The 23,148-nt window shown below is 37.7% G+C and overlaps 1 protein-coding gene across 1 annotated transcript; it reads right to left on the bottom strand.

Annotated features, from left to right (window-relative positions):
* Positions 1-20,157: 20,157 nt before the first annotated feature.
* LOC105962870 (putative CCR4-associated factor 1 homolog 11) lies at positions 20,158-21,120 on the bottom strand. The gene has a single exon (XM_012987204.2). It carries the CDS (start codon positions 21,118-21,120, stop codon positions 20,158-20,160), a length of 963 nt encoding a protein of 320 aa, XP_012842658.2.
* Positions 21,121-23,148: the final 2,028 nt, after the last annotated feature.

The raw sequence follows: 23,148 nt of genomic DNA, 5'->3' as shown, positions 1-23,148 counted from the left end.
TATTGTAGATTTGTAGTGCGTAAGTAGGGTATATATAAAGAATATGGGTAACTTGTAAGGCAAGTATTTGGGTTTTTATGCCAAATATTAATTATGGTAACTAAATCTTTAGGAAGAGTTCAACTCATTCAATTTGATTAACAACCAATCACTATCGAATAAGGATTTTCCTTTTTGGTATTTGCATCAAATTGATTAAGATCCAACCACTATCGAACTAAGGATTTCTTCACGTATTTGATTTTTATTTTTGTCGGTTCGAACTTTTATTTTATAATATTTGTTTCAGGCTTTTTATATAGGAATTATAAATAAATATTACCAAAAATAGGGTAGGCCCAAATATATATTAATTAGGGTAAATTGCAACCACACCTGAGGTATTGTCAAATTACGAAAACTCCCCTCTTGTATGGGTAATTACAACCACCTCTCGACGATAAATTTTCTTATACGTCCACCCTTGCGATTTCAAATTTAGTGGAATCTTCGAGATTATATGAAATATTATCACTTATGTACCCGTTTTATCCCATTTGAACTCCACATTTTGAATCAAGATGATCATAATATGTGTTTTTTGGCTTGTATATATCAGATTGTGGTGCATCAGAAACTATATTCTTACACAAAACGAGAACAAACTAGAACGCATTCCATGAAATCTAGATAATTATGTTGAATTTGACACCATAAGAGTGGAGGTGTAAGAAAAAGTCACAGTTAAGGGAGTAGATGTAATTATCCAAATAAGAGGGTTTTTTTTTTTGTAAATTGATCATACCTCAGGGGTTGGTTGTAATTTACCCTATTAACTATTACGTCTAACCACCCTAACACACATTTTTCTAACACCGAAAAATAAAAGGGGTTATTACTTATTCATTTCTAAATTTATTCCCAATTTTTTTTTTTTACAATAAAGTCCAGATGTGTTTAAAAGACTAAAAGTTCAAATAGAGTCAAATCGATTTTTTCGGTCAAAATTGATGAAATTGGAGTTAAATTATGATTATAATTAGAAATTAGATTTAAAGAGTTATGGATAATTTTCATAAATATTAAGTTTGTCTATATTTATAATACATATGAATTTATTGGCAAAAGAGATAAAACACCTAAACCTAAATCAAAAACTTATGCATAGAAACCCAAAATAAAATAAAATAAAATATTCCTTAACGTGCCATTGAAATTGAGAATTTGAAGATACGGATTTTAAATTCACAATCATAAATTAATTAAGTTTGTTAATATGAATTCATTTTGCAATGTATCCAAATATATGTTTCTCAATCCTCATTATTTATCATCTTAATTTGGAGTTATTTTAGTCATTTTTTTTATTCTTTTTTTTTTCCGAGTAAAGTCAATTTAAAATTCACATATATGATGGGGTTATTTTAGTCATTAATGCACTATTAGCATGTAAATTAATCTTGTAAGTCAAAAACTTGCCCCCCTGAAAAGTTAAAATTGTTTCAACTGGCGGCCCTTCAGACTTTATAATCCTACTTTGAATATTTAAATTTAACCCCCCAAAAAAATAAACCTTCATAATTAACTACAAAAATTTTTTCTAAACTTTTTTTGGTTAGAAGATGCAAAAAATGCATTACCCCTGTAAAGCCAAATTGTTGTAAGCTTTTTCCATGTTTCTTTTCCCTCCTTTCATATATGCTTGAAACCGAGTCGTAATTCTTCAGAACCTCCACCGGCAATGGCAGCTTTCAGAGCTTCCGGCGACTCCAACAAGTGCAATACCTCTGTTTGGTCCATTTCCAATAGCAAACTCGTAACTCGAGGAGCTATCTCAGGCTCCAATTGTTCCACAAGTGGGTACAAATCATCAAGAATATTGTGCATAAATATAAATCGGAAGCGTACCTTACTCCGGTGGAATTGATATGAAACAATCATGGATCTTCCAAATCATCATGTACATCCGAACCCGAGAACCCTTTAGACTTCTCTTCGTTTTCTTTATGTCGATGGAATACATAGAGAATTGAATTCGTACATGTGACCCGGGGACCATGACCAATATATATAGATAACCTAATGGGCTATCTTGTGTAATTTTATTTTATCCCATCACTATAATAAAATTACCCTAAATGTCTCTACACATTAAAGGCCCATACCCTATTAGACACATTAAAGCCCAATCTAGATAAACCTTAGTCGATCACTTTAACGGGCTTAACCTTACGTGACAGTCTTGCAACACATAATATTTCACATATAAGTCCAACGTTGGATTAATGATCCAACAATCTCCCACTTGGACTATATGTGTAACTTTATAATTATAGGTTGCATAAATAAATTTTGAGCTCAACTTTGCTGTCATTACTGAAGTGTGTCTCGTCCATCAATCATGTTAACACTGAATCAAAGGGGCCTTCGTTCACATTAGTCGTAACGGGACCCAACAATGGTCACAGTATCAACACAATCGAATGACATAGATTATGATGTGGATGTGTAATATGGAAATGTCATGCAATGTGACCTTAACATACCTATTTCCAAATGGTCCTCCTTAATGAGATCAAACCTTAACAAATCAGAGTGTGAATAAACCAAAACCTTATTTCTGCAGAAATTATCTTAAGAGTATCCTTAATTCGAAATAACCCAAAAATTGTGTCTACGCCAAAATAACACATTTATTATAAACTCCCACTAAAACCGAATATCTTTAAATAATATGACACCCATACGAGCAATAGACACATGAGACCTTTTGGGTGACATCCTTAGTGTGTACACATAATGGAGTTTATATCGACGTATTTTATAGACACCTATCCACTCCGTATATTACAAAATAAGATGCTTTTATAAACTGATTACCGTAGTTAAAAGAGTTTTGGGTGTTGGCTAAACACTCGTACTTAAATTCTCTTTTAATTAGGTATACATTAAATGGATCTATAATGTACAAGCATCATACAAACTCGAAATCAAAAAACCAAATGATCTCCCAAATGAACTGATTTCGATAAATGAGCATAAATGACCTTATGTTCTCTATAATTACTGTATAATCCTTTTGTTTCTATTCAAAGATCCACTTCAAAGGATTATTTATATACCTGCCTAACTTTATGTACGATTTAGCCGAATGCGTACGTACCGAAGTGTGCATATAATTTCCCAAAGCTGACAGCAAGGGAACCTTTTGCATTCTTCTTTACCGTAAGATCTTTATTGGGCATTGAATGAGAGGTGCAGGATTATCTCCCACGTATCACATGGTATATACAAACATTAACTTTATTTACCTCACAAATATGAGATAATCATTATGAGTTGTAACACCATTTAGGGAATCCTAAAGTTCTAAAATAGAGTCCGTATTGAGTGAACTCTAGGTGATTAGACTTTGTTTATAACTTTTTCAACATTGCCTATTGAAATTTCAAATGGTCTCAAACATACATTTGTGACCAAATGATTTCACCCTTTTGACAATTGATAAGATCCTTAATGTCATTATCATCTTAAATTAAACGCAATTTAATATTGCATTCTCTTAAAGTTGTTGAGTTTATCTTTAAGGAGCAGTTTCCTTGATGTGATCCTGAGCCTTGGGGATGAGGTGTTGAAGGAAGTTTCAGAGGAAACTATGCCCTTGCCATTTGGGAGAAATTGGAGTCAATCTATATGAAGAAATCTCTGGCAAATAGATTGTATCTGAAGAAGAAACTGTACACACTTCACATGGAAGAAGGCACTGAAATCAGAAAGCACTTGGATGAGTACAACAGAATAATCCTTGATCTGCATGCAGTAGGGGTTGAAATTGAAGAAAATGATCAAGCTATTATCCTCCTCAGTTCATTACCAAAGACATATGAGCATATTGTGGATACAATGCTGTATGGAAAGGAAACACTCACTATGATAGAGGTCAAGTCAGTGCTAAACTCCAAGGAGCTACAGAAGAAGCAAGGAATGAGCTCAAATATAAATGGTGATGGACTCACAGTGAGAAGAAGAACAAAGAAGAAGGACCAAAGGAAAGGCAGAGGAAAATCTAGATCTAAATCTAGACAACCTAACAAAGATACCAGAAGATGCTAAAAGTGTAAAAATGAAGGTCACATTAGAAGATTTTGTCCAGAAAGAACACAAAAGAAAGTGGACTCTAACTACAGTGATAAATGAGACGCATCTGTAGCATTTGATGGTTATGAATCAGCTGATTTATTGACTCCAATCTATATTGAAGAGGGAGATGTTTTAGTCACATCATACCTAAATTCAGGTGGAGAATGGGTACTTGATTCTGGATGCTCATTACATATGACTCCAAACAAGAAATGGTTTCAAGACCTCAAGGAATCAGAGAAGGGAATGGTATTTCTTGGAGACAACAAAGCCTGCAAGATCTTGGGAATTGGAGCTGTAAACTTACAATTATCCTCTGGTCAGAAGAAGCTGGTAAATGGAATGAGGTATGTTTCTGCCTTGAAGAGAAACCTTATATCTATTGGTATGTTGGATGAAGTTGGCTATGAAATGAGAGCTAAGAATGGAGTGATGAAAAATCCTAAAAGGATCTATGATAGTGATGAAGGGTATATTGAGAAATGGCATTTACTTCCTAGATGGCTCTGTAGCATCTAATACAGCTATGTTGGATGATACCACTTTATGGCATAAAAGGCTTGCTCACATGAGTGAGAGAGGAATGCAAGAGCTAGTGAGGCAGAAGCTTCTTGATGGGAGCAAGATTAAAGGGCTAAAGTTTTGTGAAAATTGTGTTTTGGGAAAAGCAAAAAAGGTGAAGTTCAGTCAAGCTGTTCACACAACTCAACACAATCTTGAATACATTCACTCTGATTTGTGGGGGCCATCAAGGACTGAGACTATGGGAGGTTGCAGATATTTCATGTCACTTATTGATGAGAAATCCAGGAAGGTGTGGATTTATCCGTTGAAAACAAAGGATGAGGCATTCTCAGTTTTCAAAGCATGGAAATAAAAGGTAGAAACTCAAACTGGTCTGAAAATCAAACATCTTAAAACTGATAATGTCGTGGAGTTTGTGTCAGAAATATTTAATAAATTATGTGAGGAGTCTGGTATCACCAGACACGGGACTGTAAGGAGTACACCTCAACAGAATGGTCTAGCAGAGAGAATGAATATGACTATACTTGAGAAGGTGAGATGCATGCTAATGAGTTCAGGTTGTTCTAAGAAATTTTGGGGTGAGGCAGTCACTGCAGCTTGCTATCTTATAAACAAAAGTCCTTCATGTGCTCTGAAATTTAAAACTCCTCAAGAGATTTGGACCAGTCAACCTCCCACATATGATCATTTGAGAGTGTTTGGATGTGCAGCTTATGCTCATATCAGGCAGGATAAACTGGAAGCTAGAGCACTTAAGTGCATTTTTTTAGGCTATCCAAAAGGAGTGATAAGCTATAATCTATGGTGCATAGAAAAAGGGAATCAAAAATGCATTATTAGTAGAGATGTCACCTTCAATGAAGATCAAATGCCTTTGTTACTGGAGGCTTCATCTTCTGACATTTCTGATTCAAGGGAGCTCAAATTGAGGTGGAGTTTGCTGATCCTACCCCAATATCAGAAAAGGAAACTTTAGAAGATGGATCTCTACCTATTGAAGAGACATTGGAAGAATCAACTGAAGTTGACAATCTTCAAAATTATCAGTTGACAAGGGATAAAGTTAGAAGAGAAAAGAAAGTGCCTAACAGGTTGGGATATGCAGATATCATTGCATATGCTCTTGCAGTTGCAAATGAGGCAAACAAGAGTGGACCTACTAGCTACAAGGAAGCTACTGAAAGTACTGAGAATAGGCATTGGTTGAAGACTATGGAAGAGATGTTATCTCTCAAGAAAAATAATACTTGGACACTGGTGAAAAAGCCAATTAATCAAAAAAAATTTGGCTGTAAGTGGATTTACAAATTGAAAACAGGAATACCTGGTGTTGAAAGGCCAAGGTACAAGGCAAGGCTTGTTGCAAAAGGCTTTACTCAGAGAGAAGATAGATTTTAATGAGATTTTTTCACCAGCTGTAAACAGACCTCAATCAGAATAGCACATCTCTTGTAGCTCAGTTTGATCTTGAACTTGAACAAATGGATGTCACCACTGCTTTTCTTCATGGAGAGTTGGAAGATACTATATATATATGAAGCAACCTGAGGGTTTACATAATGGTGATGAAGACATGGTGTGCTTGTTACAAAAGTCTCTATATGGATTGAAACAATCCCCAAGACAGTGGTACAAGAGGTTTGATATGTTCATGCTGTCAATAAACTTTGAGAAGAGCAGTTATGACAGTTGTGTTTATCAGAATTGATCAAAAGGTGAGGATCAAATTCTTATTCTCTTATATGTTGATGATATGTTGATCATTGGGAAACATGTTAAAGAGATCAGAAACCTCAAGATCAAACTGAAAGGGGAATTTTAAATGAAGGACATGGGAAATACCAGTAGAATTCTTGGCATTGATATTAAAAGGAATAAAAAGAAGGGTGAGTTATTTCTATCACAGAAAAAATATTTAGAAAAGGTCATTTCTAAGTATGGTATGCTTGATTCCAAACCAGTTGAAACTCCTTTGGCTGCTCACTTCAAGTTAAGTCAAAATTAGAAACCAAAATCTTCTGAAGAAGAGCTGTGTATATGCAGAATATTCCTTATGCCAATGTTGTTGGAAGTATTATGTATTGTATGGTGTCAACAAGACCAGATCTTGCTTATGCTTTGAGCATATTAAGTAGATTTATGGCAGAGCCTGGAAAGGCACATTGGAATGCATTGAAGAGCTTGCTGAAGTAGGGTTGGGCATTCAGGATCGGGAATCGGGATCCCGTCCCGTCCCGATCGGGATTTTGCTATTTGGGAGTAGAAATTTGGGATTTCGGGATTATGGGATTCGGGATCGGGATTCGGATGAAAAATGGGACGGGATTCGGGAATGGGTCAAATCCCGTTCGGTATAATTTAATCCCGAATTTCTGAATATATATATATATATATATATATATATATATATATATATATATATATATATATATATATATATATATATATTAAAGCATAAGAAATAGAATTAGGGCAGCCCCCCTCTCCCTTCTCACTCGCTCTCACTCTCAACACTCAGCAGCCCAAGTCTGAAAAGTCCCACCGGCCACCCCAATTTGCCATCACCAATCACCAGTGCACCACCGGCAGCCGCTTCTCTTCCCGCGCCGGCCGCTCACAAGTCGCCCCAATTTACCATCACCACTTACTCCACCATCAGTTGACCACCCAGCCGCCGCTCTTCGCCGCCCACTGCTCTTAGCTGCTTCTCTTCGCCGCCCACCGCTCTTTGCCGCTTCTCTTCATTAGACGCTCACAAGTTGGCATCTCACTTTCGACATCATCACTAACAGGTTCATTTCTCGAAAGAGTAATTATTCAATGAATTGAAACAAACAGTAACCGAATAAAATAAATAAATGAAGACAAAAAGTTTGATTGAATAATGAATCTATTTTGATTCCCTAATCCATCGTTGCTGAATTTTTAGTTGGGTATTTTAATTTTGAATTAAATGTAAAATTGTCACTAATTGAATAATTCATGCATTTGTATCTCAGATTTTGATTCGGGTCTCATCTTTTTCAATGGACTCTCAAACTCCTCAACTGACAGATGAAAATGCGGACATTATTGACGACGTCGTTGATGATGAGATAAAGGATGAATCGAAACCTATCAAAAGAAAGAAAATGGAAAAGAGGTCAGTTTATTGGCAACACTTTGAAGATTTTGTTGACGACTTTGATAAAAGACGGAAGGCTAAGTGTATTTATTGTGGTAAGATTATTAGAGCCGACAATGCTACTAATGGTACCACTGGTCTCGTAGCACACTATAAATCTTGCAAGAAAAAGCCCCATGAAGTTGCAACAAATCAAAATCGTTTGCAATATCAACCACTTGGGCCAGGGCAAAAAGGTACTCTTTCTAATTGGCAATTCGACTAACTAAAAGCTATAGAAGCACTATGTCGTTTCATAATTATGGATGAGTTGCCATTTAGGTTGGTGGAGAAACCGGGATTTCAGTATTTTATATCGGTGATTTGTCCTATGTTTGTGATTCCATCTCGAAAGACTATAACCAAAGATATTTTCGTGATGTATTTGAATGAAAAACTTTTGCTGAAAACTTTTTTGCAAAATCATTCTCAAAGAGTTTCTGTCACTACAGATACATGGACCTCGATTCAAAAAATCAACTACATGTCTCTTACTGTGCATTTTATTGATGATGAGTGGATTTTACGAAAAAAAGTTTTAAATTTTTGTCCAATCTCCAGTCACAAGGGCGTAGAATTGGGCAAGGGTATTTTCAAATGTTTGAAAGATTGGGGGATTGATAAAAAAAGTTTTCACTGTAACTGTTGACAATGCTTCTTCAAATAAAGTTGCTCTCAAATACTTGCAAGAAAGATTTGACGATAATGAGAATGTTAGCATTTTAGGTGGGAAATATTTACACATGAGGTGTATTGCACATATACTTAACTTGGTTGTGCAAGATGGTCTGAAAGCTAAAAGGGAGAGTGTGGCTATAACTCGTATAAGAGGGGCTGTGAAGTTTATACGGAGTTCTCCAGCTAGGTTCCAAAAGTTCACCAATTGTGCCCAACTCGAAAATCTTGAGTCAAATAAAATGTTGTGTCTTGATGTGCCAACTAGGTGGAACTCGACATACTTGATGTTGGAAGCTGCTACATCCCTTAAGAAAGTCTTTCAAGCACATGAAAATGAAGAAAACTCTTTTAGAACCGAACTTGATGATGGGGTGCCTAATCGGCATGACTGGGATAGAGCTACTCTCTTGTTGAAGTTTTTGAGTCATTTCTATAATCTAACTCTCAAAATTTCAGGCTCTTTATATGTGACAACCAATCTTGTTTTCAAAGAAATCGGTGCAATATCTATGTTGCTTACTACGTGGTTGAATAGTGATGACTTTGAACTAAGTGAGATGGCAAAACAAATGAAGGAGAAGTACGACTTGTATTGGGGGCCGGTTCACAAAATGAATAGGATTATATATTATGCGGTGATTCTTGATCCACGTCGTAAATGGGCTTATATGGAGTTTTCATTTGACAAGATGTACCCTTCTCTATCGACGCCGATGGGTCAGGTTGTAAATCCAATGCGTGGAGAAATGAAGCAAGGAGTTCTTCAAGATTTTAAAGAGTTGTTTGACGAGTATGTTCGAATCCATGGTGGTGCGGTCCGATCAAGTTCCGGTCAAATATCAATCAATGAGAGTTCACTTCAGAGCTCGAGTCGGGATGGTTTATATGACCTGGATGATGAGTTTGAGAAGTCCAAGAAAGGAAAAGATAAAAAAGAAAGGTACGAGTTAGATAAGTACTTGAATGAGGATTGTGAACATGGTGGGTCAGACTTTGATATCTTGAAGTGGTGGAAAGTAGAAGCTCATAGGTTTCCAATTCTTTCTAAGATGGCTCGTGATATTCTAGCAGTTCCAGTCTCTACCGTTGCTTCAGAGTCTGCATTAAGCACGGGAGGACGAATTCTTGATGCTTTTAGGAGCTCTTTATCTCCTAGAATAGCTCAAGTTCTTATTTGTACTCAGGATTGGTTCCGATCGGATTCAAAGCCAGTATCTGTGGAAGAGGACTTGTACGAGCTAGATAGACTTGATAAAGGTAAATTATTTTTTCTTATTTTCTCATTAATTTCCATCCATACTTTTTAAACGATATTATGATACTTACACTTATTATTTTGTTTATTCTTATAGAGTTGGTAGCACTTGGAGCTGATTCGTCCGTTCTCGATTCATAAACTTTTGGCTTAGTTATTTGGTCCATTTGGAGTTATTTTGTTAGTTTTGCAATTGATTTGCATTTTGCATTCATAAAGTTTGCTGTGGTGTTTGTGGTGTTTATGTTTGACATGTGCAAACATATTTTATGATTTTGTTAATGGTGAATGACTTTATTATTGCTTCAACAGTATTACAGGTTTCAATCTATTTTTATTTTTGAGAATGCAAAAATAAAAAACTCTATTGTTTAGACAAAATTTGGGATTTCCCGGTCCCAATCCCGAAATCCCGAAATATTTAGGGATCCCGATACACTCGGGATTGAAAAGTTTGGGACGGGATTGGGGTTTAAAATTCCTATCCCGAATCCCTAAATCCCGATCCCGAATATCCCGAAATACCGAAATCCCGTCCCGAACTCACCCCTATGCTGAAGTACCTAAAAGTTACATGTGGTTTGGGAATCTTGTATAAGAGAGACAAGGAAGATGGTTTTGCAGTGCAAGGTTTTGTAGACTCAGATTATGTTGGTTGTTTAGATACAAAGAAGTCTTTGTCTGGTTATATTTACACAGTTCATGGAGGAGATGTGAGATGGAAATCTTGTCTGCAAAATGTGGTAGCTCTTTCAACTACAGGAGCAGAATATATGGCTGCTACTGAGGCAGTGAAAGATGGGCTATGGTTGAAAGGATTCAATGAGGAGGTTGTCTGGGAAAGATGAGAAGGTCATCTTGCACTGTGATAGTCTAAGTGCCATATTTCTCATTAAAAAATCCAATGTTTCATGAGAGATCAAAGTACATAGCTATCAAGTTCCATTTTATCAGAGAAGTTGTAGCGTCTGGTAAGATTAAAGTGGAGAAGATAGCCACTGAAGAGAATTCTGCAGATGCTTTGACTAAAGCATTGCCAATTACTAAGTTTCAACATTGTTTGAACTTAGTGCAAGTTCAAGACTTGGATGAGGAGAACTAAATCAGGAATTTATCCTGGTTGCATGCTTTCAAGAGCATGGTGGAGTAGTACAAGGTGTTGTAGATTGAACCAAGGTGGAGATTTGTTAAATTATGGTTTCAATCTACTGTTGACACCTAATCCACTTGAGATTATGCATGTGAGTTGCACATGCTCTTGGTCACGTGAGCTGCACATGAAGATGGTAGGTGGAGCTGATTCTTGGAGGAAAAGAAAGAGCTCCCATTGGCTGATATAAGAGGAAGGCACATGGGATTAGACACGGCCACGGGCCGGTTTTGGGCCCGGAACCGGCCCGTTGACGGCCCAAACCGGCCCGTTGACCGAGTGAACCGGCCCGTCCTACCCGGGACGGGCCCGGTTCTGAGAAATGGTGAACCGTGAACCGTCGGGCCGGCCCGGCGGTTCACCCGGATTAAAAAAAAAAAAAAAAAAAAAAATCAAAAAAATTCAAAAAAAAAAAAGCAAATAACGGCTAGTGAACCGGCCCGGGTGAACCGGCCGTTATTTACTTTTTTTTGAATTTTTTCCCCCCCAAGTTTTCCTATAAATACCCTCACACCCCAAATTTGCTTTTTTTGAATTTTTTTTGCCCCCCCCCCCCCAATTTTCCCTATAAATAATTAAATACCCTCACACCCCAATTTTTCCTATAATTTACTTATTCATCAAATATTTCAAACTTGTGCTTCTAAATTGACTTTTCATTTATTTCCTTTTAATTTTTCCATTTAAAAGTACTTCTTTTAATTTACTTATTCATCAAATATTTCAAAAAAAAAAAAATTCAAAATTTTCAGGCCGACCCGGAACCGGCCCGGATAGGCCCGGAACCGGCCCGAACCGGCGGGCCGACCCGGCCCGCTGAACCGTCCATACTACGGGCTGGTTCCGGTTCCAGAAAATGTGAACCGTGAACCGGTTTGAACCGGCCCGTGGCCGTGTCTACATGGGATCATGTGCCTCGGTTTGTCTATATATAGCATCATATCTGTTGTGTACGTGTAATTGTGTAATCTCTGGATATAGTGTGAGCAACACTAGAGAGAGAGAGAGAGAGAGAGAGAGAGCAATACACTGGAAAACACGAGAGTAAGAGAGAGAGTGAAACTTCTTCGGGTTTGGGTAGAGTTTCTGTTAGATATGAGCTGGTTTGAGCTCACGATCTGATCTTATTGATGTGTACGTGTAATTGTGTAATCTCTGGATATAGTGGATTGGAGTGTGCTGCTCCCGGGGATGTAGAACTCACACCAAGTTCGAACCTCGTAAAATTGCTTGTGTTCATCTTTCTTCTTTGATTACTGTGTGTGTGTGATCTGTGTACATGAGTGTGTGTGTGTGTGTGTTGATAGTATAACTACAAAATCACTCATTTGATCACCTTATATTCATAACAGAAAACTCGTCTAGTGACTTGCAATTCACATGGAATTACTCTGTAAAATGCTCCGGAATCAGCTCTCACGAACTGCTATTTTTCGTCAATCATGTTTAAAATAAATGTTTTCCTAAGGTCTACTACAGGAAATGCACAATAAAAATAAAAAAATTAAAAATCAGACAACATTTGAACAGTGTTCAGGGTTGCCGTAGTTGACGTAGCCATAACCAAGCGAGCGTTGAGTAGGTAATCGGTGAAAATTCAAAACGATACCACATTGCCCACCACCTGGCTGAACAAATCGTGCAGCTCGAAAACGGTGACGCTTGCCTCGAGATCGCCGATATATATCGAAGGAATCACTAACTGCCGACGAACTGATGACGTGGTCTGCTCCTGCGGCGGCGTCTCCATCGGCACATGCCTCACCACCTGCTCGTGATGCGGCACCTCCGTGTGCACACACCATCTTCAATTCAAAGAACTGTAAAACAGTAGACGTATAGGAGAAATAGAGTTGGAGAAAGAGAGAATTATGTCTCTCACGTATATTAATCATATATGTAGTTACATGTAGGAAACCCTAACCTATTACACAAGGTAACCTATTATACAAGGTAACTATAATAAAAAAAAAATAATAATAATAATAATAATAATAATAATAATAATAATAATAATAATAATAATAATAATAATAATAATAATAATAATAATAATAATAATAATAATAATAATAATAATAATAATAATAATAATAATAATAATAATAATAATAATAATAATAATAATAATAATAATAATAATAATAATAATAATAAATAATAATAATAATAATAATAATAATAATAATAATAATAATAATAATAATAATAATAATAATAATAATAATAATAATAATAATAATAATAATAATAATAATAATAATAATAATAATAATAATTATAATAATAATGATAATAATAATAATAATAATAATAATAATAATAATAATAATAATAATAATAATAATAATAATAATAATAATAATAATAATAATAATAATAATAATAATAATAATAATAATAATAATAATAATAATAATAATAATAATAATAATAATAATAATAATAATAATAATAATAATAATAATAATAATAATAATAATAATAATAATAATAATAATAATAATAATAATAATAATAATAATAATAATAATAATAATAATAATAATAATAATAATAATAATAATAATAATAATAATAATAATAATAATAATAATAATAATAATAATAATAATAATAATAATAATAATAATAATAATAATAATAATAATATATACGTAATATATACGCTAATACACCCCCGCAGTCGAAACGGGAAAGGACAGGACGTGGAGACTAGAGACAAATTGTTGAAACAGTTGAGTAGGGAGTCCTTTCGTAAAGATATCGGCAAACTGGTAGGCGGATGGGACGTGAAGAACTCGAACGTGTCCCAAAGCAACCTTGTCTCGGACAAAATGGATATCAATCTCCACATGTTTCGTACGAGAGTGTTGAATAGGATTGCTGGATAGGTAAACGGCACTGACGTTGTTGCAGTAGACAATGGTGGCTTTCGAAAGTGGGCAGAGCAACTCAGAAAGTAGGTTGCTTAACCAAGTCGATTCGGCGACGGCGTTTGCGATAGCCCGATATTCAGCCTCCGCACTAGATCGAGAAGTAGTGACCTGTCGTTTGGAGGACCAAGAGATGAGGTTGTTGCCGAGAAAAATGCAATAGCCCAATGTCGAACGACGAGTGTCAGGACAGCCACCCCAATCGGCGTCGGAATAAGCGATAAGAGAGAGATCCGGATTGGGGGAGAGGAGAAGGTCGTGGTCTAGAGTGCCACGAATGTAGCGAAGGATACGCTTGAGAACAGCCATATGAGGTTCCCTCGGATCATGCATGAACAAACATATTTGTTGCACAACATAGCAAATGTCGGGACGAGTAAATGTGAGGTATTGCAGTGCACCGGCAATGCTGCGATAGAGAGTAGAGTCAGCAACGGGGGGTCCAGTGGTCGAAGACAACTTACAGAAAGCCATGTGTGCACGCTCTAGTATCTCGTCGGCGTACTTGCGTTGAGAGAGAAATAGCCCATTTGACGAGCGAGTAACAGAGATGCCGAGAAAGTAGTGAAAATCGCCAAGATCCTTCATTGCGAACTCCTGATTAAGTGCAGCGATGATAGAGCGGAGCAATTCAGGTGTAGAGGTCGTAAGTACACTGTCATCGACATACAATAGAAGGTAGGCGCATGAACTGTTGCGACAGTCGCGTGAACCGTTGCGACAATCGCGTGAACTGTTGCGACAGTACACAAAGAGTGAAGTGTCGGACTTTCATTCTCTGAACCCCATGGTAGTAATGTGAGAGTCAAAATGCTTATACCAAGCATGAGGTGCCTACTTGAGACCGTAGAGTGCTTTGTTGAGACGACACACGTGAGTGGGACGAGATGGATCGACAAATCCGAGAGATTGCTCGCAGTAGACAGTTTCAGAGAGATTGCCATGTAAGAAAGCATTTTTCACATCAAGTTGGTGGATTGGCCATGATCGTAAGAGAGCAATACTGAGAACTGTTCGAACAGTGGCTGGTTTGACTACTGGGCTAAAAGTTTCATCAAAATCGATGTCGGGATGCTGGTGAAAACCGCGAACAACCCACCGTGCTTTGCATTGCTCAAGGGAGCCATCAGACTTGAGTTTCTGTTTGTATATTCACTTACCACAAATAACATTCGTGAACAGGGGGGGAGGGGGCGCAGAACATTCCAAGTATTATTTTTAATTAAAGCAGTATATTCCTCAATCATGGCGTTGCGCCAATTTTGGTCAAGAAGAGTTTGGCGATAGTTGGTGGGAATGGAAGAGGTAGAGGACGCAACTAGAGAGAAGGGGACTTTGGGTTTGTGGATGCCCGCTTTACTGCGAGTCACCATAGGATGAGCAGGGGGAGGTGGGGGATGTGTGGGAGTATGAGAAGGAGATGTGGGAAGAGGAGAAGGAGATGTGGGAGTAGGAGAAAGGGTTGTGAGTTGGTCGTGGTTGAGAGGTGGTGCTGCAGGTGAAACAGGTGTTGGTTGTGTTGTAGGACTGTTGGACGAACTGTTGGAACATGGTGGTTCACTGTTGGAACAGTTAGATGAACAGTTGCAACAGTTAGACAAAGTCTGAGGGAGGAGGACCATGGAGGGTGTGTTTTCGTCCAAGGCAGAGGTAAGAAGTGTGTTTGTGGGGGAGTTGACTCATCAAAAGGAAAGTGAGTTTCGTCGAAGGTAACATGACGAGAAATTATGATTCGGCTAGTGGATCTATCAAGGCAACGATAACCTTTGTGAGAGGAATGGTGACCTAGATATACACAAGGAGTGGAACGGGAGGCGAGTTTATGTAGTGTGGTGGCGGTGAGGTTGGGATAACAGAGACAGCCGAATACTCGAAGATGAGAGTATGTAGGTTTGGTGAGGTAAAGAGCTTCGTGAGGGGTCTGATTTTGTGTGGTTTTGGTAGGTAAGATATTGAGTAAGTGGGTGGCCATATGAAGAGCTTCGACCCAATAAGTAGGAGGAAGATGAGCTTGAAAGATGATAGATCGAATCATGTTGGTTATAGTGCGGATCATTCGTTCTACGTGTCCGTTTTGAGAGGAGGTGTGGGGACACGAAAAACGATTTAGGATGTCGTGTTTAGTAAAATAGTTTTGAAAATCCGCATTTTTTAATTCACGGTCACTATCACTTTGTAAGGCTTTGAGGGGATGTTGGAATTGAGTTTTTAGAAGTGTATGAAAATTGACAAATGTTGTAAAAACATCAGATTTATTGCGAAGAGGAAAAGTCCATAAATAATGGGTAAAATCATCAACTAATACAAGATAGTATTTGAAACCCGTAAGACTAGAGACAGGAGAAGTCCATAAATCAGCATGAATAATTTAAAATGGAGCAACAGTAGTAGATTTTTGAGAATAAAATGGTAGACGAAAATGTTTACCTAATTGACAGGCATTACAAATAGACTCCCTAGGGTCTTTATTATGAGAAAGAAAAGTGTTAGAAAATAAACGGGACATGACGTGTTTGCCGGGATGGCCTAGACGCCGATGCCAAAGAGTTTGAGACGAAGGTGTTGAGACAGTGAAGAAATCAGCGGGAGGTGAGGTGGGAGGAGGGACGCCAAATGGATATAGGTCACCAGAGCTATTGCCCCTGAAAATCTCGACTCGACTCTGAAGATCCTTCACAGGAAAACCAAAAGGGTCAAATTCAACCAAACATGAGTTATCGCGGGTGAACTATCAAACAGAGATAAGGTGTTTGATGGCATTGGGTGTGACATAGACATTTGTGAGGCGAAAATGAGTGGTGGGAAGAATTGTGTGGCCTATGTGGGTGATGGGAATGGTGGAACCATTACCGACGACGACATGTTTGGGGAAATTACTACTAGAATTAAAAACAAAATTGAAATTACCTGAGTGTGGTGCCATATGAGAGGTCGCCCCGCTGTCCATGAACCACTGTGACTCGGTAGGCTGCTGAAGTGTCACCGTATTCAAATAATTTGCTAGATCCACCACGTTGGCACTGTTGCATGAACTGTTGCAACAGTTGATGGAACTGTTAGAGCTGTGGCATGACTGCTGGTGCGGATGAACCTTAGTAGGGGCCGAGTGGCTGGTGTAGGTTTCAGGTAGTCCAGTAAAGTAGGCTTGAGCCGCTGGAGTGGATGGGTGGCCCGATGTATTTGGAGCGGGTCCTAGAATTGACGGGAACGACTGTTGTCGGTAAGGTGCGCGCCAGAGTTTAGATGCGCTATGAGCACTATGGTTGAGCACTATGGTAGCTGTTACAGGGGTTAATTTATCACCGAAATTTTCCCTTGTACGGCCTGATTTGCCCACCAAACCAGTCAGCCTTCCTCACGATTTTCTTCGCACAAACACGCACAAACACAAGTCTTTTCAGCCACGTAAACGAAAACAAGAGTATGCAGCGGAAATCAAACACACAAGCACGTTTACGGGCAATGCCCAACCTTTATATTAATAACGAATACAAAGGAGACTAAGGTGCACACACAAAATCCTCACTCAGAATTGCCCAACAATTGCAATCTGAACTCTCATATGCTAGATGATACTAGATGCCTCGGATTTGTGCACTCATAGCCAAATAAATACAAGGAAATGGTAGTTTTCACACAAAACTACCTAAGGACACATGGCAGCATACAAACATGACACTTGGCTAACTATTACAAGTAATAAGGGGCAGTTTTCTTGCATTTTCAGGCCTCAACCGCTCCGTAACTTCCTCAAATCCGCCCACAAGGCTGATTTCCGAAGCCCAACTTGAACGAGCCCGCGAACGCGCGCCAAACGGCCCAAACAGCCCGGCCGGTTGCTAGGCAGCCCATCTGCCTTGCCTTTTCCGCACTTTTGCTTCCATTTACCGATTACTTGCCAGTTCTTTGCCCACACGGTCATCGGCACGCCCGCTCATCGGACTGCCTTGCTTGCCTTGCCAATTTTGCCCACACTTGTCAAGTCGTGGTCGATTTCCCTCGAACGTTCGTTTGCCCACGTTATCGGCCGCATGCCGATTACTGCCCACGCTTGTCCGACTTTGCTGCCGAGCAACGCCCGTGCCAGCCACAAGTAATATCGATCACCGTTCCCACTTGAATCAAGTCGATCCTTGCTTTCTCGGTCAAACACCCCGAATGCTTGCCGATCACTCGACCACTCATTGGCCGAACGCCCGACCACTCATTGGCCGGTTGTGTGGCTGCCTTGTGCCAATCCCCACTTGGCACCATTTATCGGTCATGACTCGGCCACACTCGAGTCATTACCGATATCACCGATTATGGGGGTAACAGTAGCCGTAGTGCTGCATGGGGTGACGGCTAGTGCCGCGATCTCCGCGACGGTTGGATCGGCCACCCCCGCGCTGATAGAGCTAAGAACCACCTCCGCGGGAACTGTTGCAACTGTTGGATGGACAGTTCGCGTTGGAGGCGTAGAAAACATCAGCAGTCTGCTTAGGTTCAGCATGTCTTGTTTCTTCCATCTGAAGAAGCGATCGTCTGTAGAAAAGTAGGAAGGGAATTCTGAAAGGAGATGAGATTGGCGACGGTCCCGTAATTTTTCGGAAGGCCGTGTAGGGTTTGTAGGACGAGTTGTTTGTCGGAAATTGGATTTCCAACATCGACCAAACTGTCCGCCGTGGTTTTGATTATTTGGCAATTATCGTGAATGGAGAGAGTGCCTTTCTTGAGGGACTTGAATTTTTCTTCAAGTAGAATGGCCCGATAATCTATTATCGGGTGAAGAGAGAAGAGATGGCGGTCCAGAGATCATTGGCGGTGGATGTTTTGGAGAGAACCATGCTGGACAAATCATCGGAGATGGTGTCGTAGATCCAAGATTGGAGGAGATAGTCGGCGCGTTGCCATTCATCGGCGGAAATTGAGTCGGGTCGGGGTTTTCCATGGAGAAGATCTGAGAGGCAGAAACGACCGACGGTAATTGTGAAAAAATGGCTCCATTTTTTATAGTTGGGATTTTTCAGATCTAGGATGACGGGATGAGAGATTTGATATTGGAGATGACTTGAGCAAGGTGGAAAGGATTGAGAGGGGCGGTGGAGGGAGAAGATGCGTCGCCGGCCATGGAGAAGGAGAGAGGCGACGACTAGGTTAACCTAGTGTCTCATACCATATAGGAGAAATAGAGTTGGAGAAAGAGAAAATTATGTCCCTCACGTATATTTTAATCATATATATATATATAGTTACATATAGGAAACCCTAACCTATTAGACAAGGTAACCTATTATACAAGTAACTATAATAATAATAATAATAATAATAATAATAATAATAATAATAATAATAATAATAATAATAATAATAATAATAATAATAATAATAATAATAATAATAATAATAATAATAATAATAATAATAATAATAATAATAATAATAATAATAATAATAATAATAATAATAATAATAATAATAATAATAATAATAATAATAATAATAATAATAATAATATATACGTAATATGTACGCTAATTAGACGAAACCAAACCCTAAGTTTTGTTTTTTTGGGGGTAATTTTGTAATTACTTCAGGGATTGAAATCGATTCAGAAATTCCCGACGGAAAAGGGCGAAGGAATTTTGTTGATTTGGGGTTTTAATTGTTTCTATTATTAAATTGTTCAGTGGGTAAAAAAAAAAAACCAAAAAAGAAAAAAAAAATGAGCAAATTGCTTGTATAGGAGCTCTACTCTTTGTGATATTTCGAAATTTTCAAACTTGTTATTTTCATGATCCTCCGTCGCCATTTCTCTATAGGTTGCAAAAAGTTACGGAGTGTTTTATTTGGTGCGGTGGGGTACAGATTAAGTTGGGCCCACTACAACCGTAGATAATATTTAGATTAAACATCCACCGTCCCTATACATTTTCTTTCCTTGTAAAATAATAGGCCGCCGATTATTTTATAAGATGTTTCTTGTGAAATTTTAATTTTTTTCTCTCCCTGTTATACATCAGTTTTTTTCTTCTTATTTTAAATTTTTTTATCTTTTTATCTTTTTCGATTTATTTAAAAAGAAATTTCGAATTTTGTTTTCTTCAGTGTTTCCGATTTTTTTTAATCTTTTTCGGTTTTTGTTAATAACTTTTGTTAAACAAGTCATAAATAAAAGAAAATATCTGAAATTGTGTAAAGTCTATTCCTCCGAATAAATACAAAAAATCCGTGAAAAGTCTATTCCCCGGAATAAATAAATAAAAAATCCATGTAAATCTATTACACTGTAAGGGGTTGGTGTAAGACGGAAACAAACTTCTGAGATTTTTTGGTAATTACGAGTGAGTCAAAAGACGGGACGAGCATCCAACCCGAATAACGTCTGCATCATCAGCAACCCGTCCGAACCGGAGCAGCTATTCCTCTTCATCAACCCGAACAACCCGAATAATGTCTGCATCATCTCCAAACCGGTTCTTCCAGCGACCATCAAGTTCACACCGCGGGGGTCACAACCCCCCTTCTCCAAACAACTCCTCATCAACCCAAAAAACGCATGCATCGTCAGCAAGCTATCGGAGCCTGCCTGGTGTCTTTTTCCGACGACCCTCTTCACGTTCAAACTCCGAGCTACCTTTTCCAAACCCCCGTGAAGTCCGACGAACGGAATCATGCTCTTCAAATCGTACACATTCCCTTTGAAATACTTCCACACGTGCCTCATAAACTCATCTAAATCATCCGGCAACAATTCCCCGCCATTCAGAATCTTTGTCAAGTACGCGAAATCGTACAGCCCGTGGAAGGTGATCCAAACCACCCTGCCATAATACGACCGCCGCCCTAGCTCCGAGCACTTGAACTGCATGGCGAACTCGCGAGGGTCGATCCCGTATTTCTTGTTCCGTGACAAATCGATCCCTTGTTTTTCGAGTAGGGATACGGATTCCTTGTTATGGGGGTCGACGGCGGAATCAAACTGAAAGTTGAATTCCCAAATTTGCTCCAGACCGGTTTCCGCCGAACGGGGTAGATTCCCGTACCTGTCAAATATTGTGAGGCCCAACTGGATGAGCTTCAGCGCGTCCACATTTTGCTTGATGTTGGAATAGAACTCCTCTGGGGCGCGCATGTATGGTGGCACCCCTTCGGGATTGTAAATTGTCCCCGGAAATTCGGTGTCCATCGAAACGAAGGTGAACTGGCGGCAATTGGGATGCAGACACTTGTCGATGTGACGAAACTCCTCCTCCAGGTTTGCAGCCCAAACATGGCATACATGTACGTGAGACGAAGAAGAAGACGACATTGTTTTTTTCTTTTCTTTTTTTGTTATTGTTTTGGGTTGTATTGTTTTAGATTTGTAGAACGTAAGTAGGGTATATATAAAGTATATATAGGTAACTTGGAAGGCAAATATTTGCGTTTTGATGCCAAATATTATGGTAACAAAATCCTGCTAAGAGTTTAACTCATTCAATTTGATTAATAACCAATCAGTATCGAATAAGGATTTTCCTTTTTGGTATTTGCATCAAATTGATTAAGAGCCAATCACTATTAAATAAGGATATCTTCTCGTATTGATTTTTATTTGGGTAAATTACGGTCAACACCTTGAGATAAGATCAAATTACGAAACCCCTCTCATGTTTTGGTAATTACAATCACCCCTCATCAATATATATATGGGTTAATCTAAAAAAGGCCAATGACAAAGGCACATAACTAAAAGAAGGACATCCAACTTTTTTTGTCTTTCAAATAAATCCAGTTCATTCAAACTTATTTGCAAATAAGGAAAATTCTTTTATATATACCAAAATTACCCTCAATTCATTGAAACCTAATTCAACTCCAATTTCATTATATACACCCAAATTTAGCTCAATTTCACCAATTAACCAATTTTAACCATAATTTCAATTTTAACCCCAATTTTGACCCGCCACCACCGGAGACCGCTGGTCATTGAGCGCCGATCTCCGGCGTTGACTTTTATTTCTTTTTTTTTCTTTTTTTTTGAAAACTTTTTTTTTCTAAAATTTTGTTTGGTAGGTCGACCGTTGTTGACAGCCGGGTTTCCGGCGTTGACTTTTTTTTTATAATTTTTTTTTTCATAAAAAAATATTTTAATTAATATTACTGTCTTGGCTGCTAAATTACTGTTTCCAGCAGTTATTTAACTGTCGGAGACAGTAATTTAACTGTTAATTGACTTTTTTTTTTCTTAAAAAAATATTTTAATTAATATTACTGTCTTGGCTGCTAAATTACTGTCTACAACAGTTATTTAACTGTCGGAGACAGTAATTTAACTGTTAATTGACTTTTTTTTCTTAAAAAAACATTTTAATTAACATTATTGTCTTGACTGCTAAATTACTGTCTCTAACAGTTATTTAACTGTCGGAGACAGTAATTTAACCGTTAATTGATATTTTTTTTTTAAAGTTATTTTAATTAATATTATTGTATTCGTTGCTAAATTACTGTCTTCAGCAGTTATTTAACTGTTGGAGACAGTAATTTAACTGTTAATTGACTTTTTTTTTGAAATTTTATTTTTTTCTTAAAAAAAATTATTTTAATTAATATTACTGTCTTAGCTGCTAAATTACTGTCTCAGACAGTAATATTACTGTTTGGGACAATAATATTAGTAATATTACTGTTCAGAAAAAGTCAATGCTGGAGACCAGCGGTTGACCGGCCGGAAAAAAAATTTAGAAAAAAAAGTTTTCAAAAAAAAAAAAAGTCTACGCCGGAATCTGGCCGGGAAAAAAAAGAATTTCAGAAAAAAAATTATTATTTGGAAGTTAATGTGATATATTTGTTTAAATCAGGGGTCAATGTGTAATATTAAGGAAGTTAGAGCATAATGGATGGAATTGATAAGAATTATATTATGGAGGGTATTTTAGACTAAAGACATGGGGATGGGTTTATTTGGAGACTATTTTTTTTTGTGGACCAATGTGCATTTCAGTCCCTTGTGATGGACCTTTTTGCCATTCGCCATATATATATATATATATATATATATATATATATATATATATATATATATATATATATATCAAGGTTCTAAATATCGGTTATCGGATCCGAGGCGGTTAGGGACCGCCACACGATAAATCGGCGCGACGGTGATTAATCGGAGATATATCGTAAATCGGTCTTTATACTTAGTGTAATATATTTCTAAATTTTATTTGTAAATACTTAAAACATGTAAAACAATTTGAACATGATTCTCTCCTCATCGTTTATATATTCTAATCACATAACAAAAGTTTAACAATAGTGTGATAGAGAATACGGCCGCGGTGTGTAG

This window comes from Erythranthe guttata, chromosome 14 (assembly GCF_056151865.1).
Source record: "Erythranthe guttata isolate IM_541 chromosome 14, IM_541, whole genome shotgun sequence".
In the NCBI taxonomy this organism is placed as follows: domain Eukaryota; kingdom Viridiplantae; phylum Streptophyta; class Magnoliopsida; order Lamiales; family Phrymaceae; genus Erythranthe; species Erythranthe guttata.
The sequence above is the reverse complement of the archived record's forward strand: the minus strand, read 5'-3'. Positions and strand labels throughout refer to the sequence as shown.

Bases quoted from the DNA above. Each gene is read 5' to 3' on its own strand.
- LOC105962870 (XM_012987204.2), bottom strand. From the start codon at position 21,120: ATGTCGTCTTCTTCTTCGTCTCACGTACATGTATGCCATGTTTGGGCT.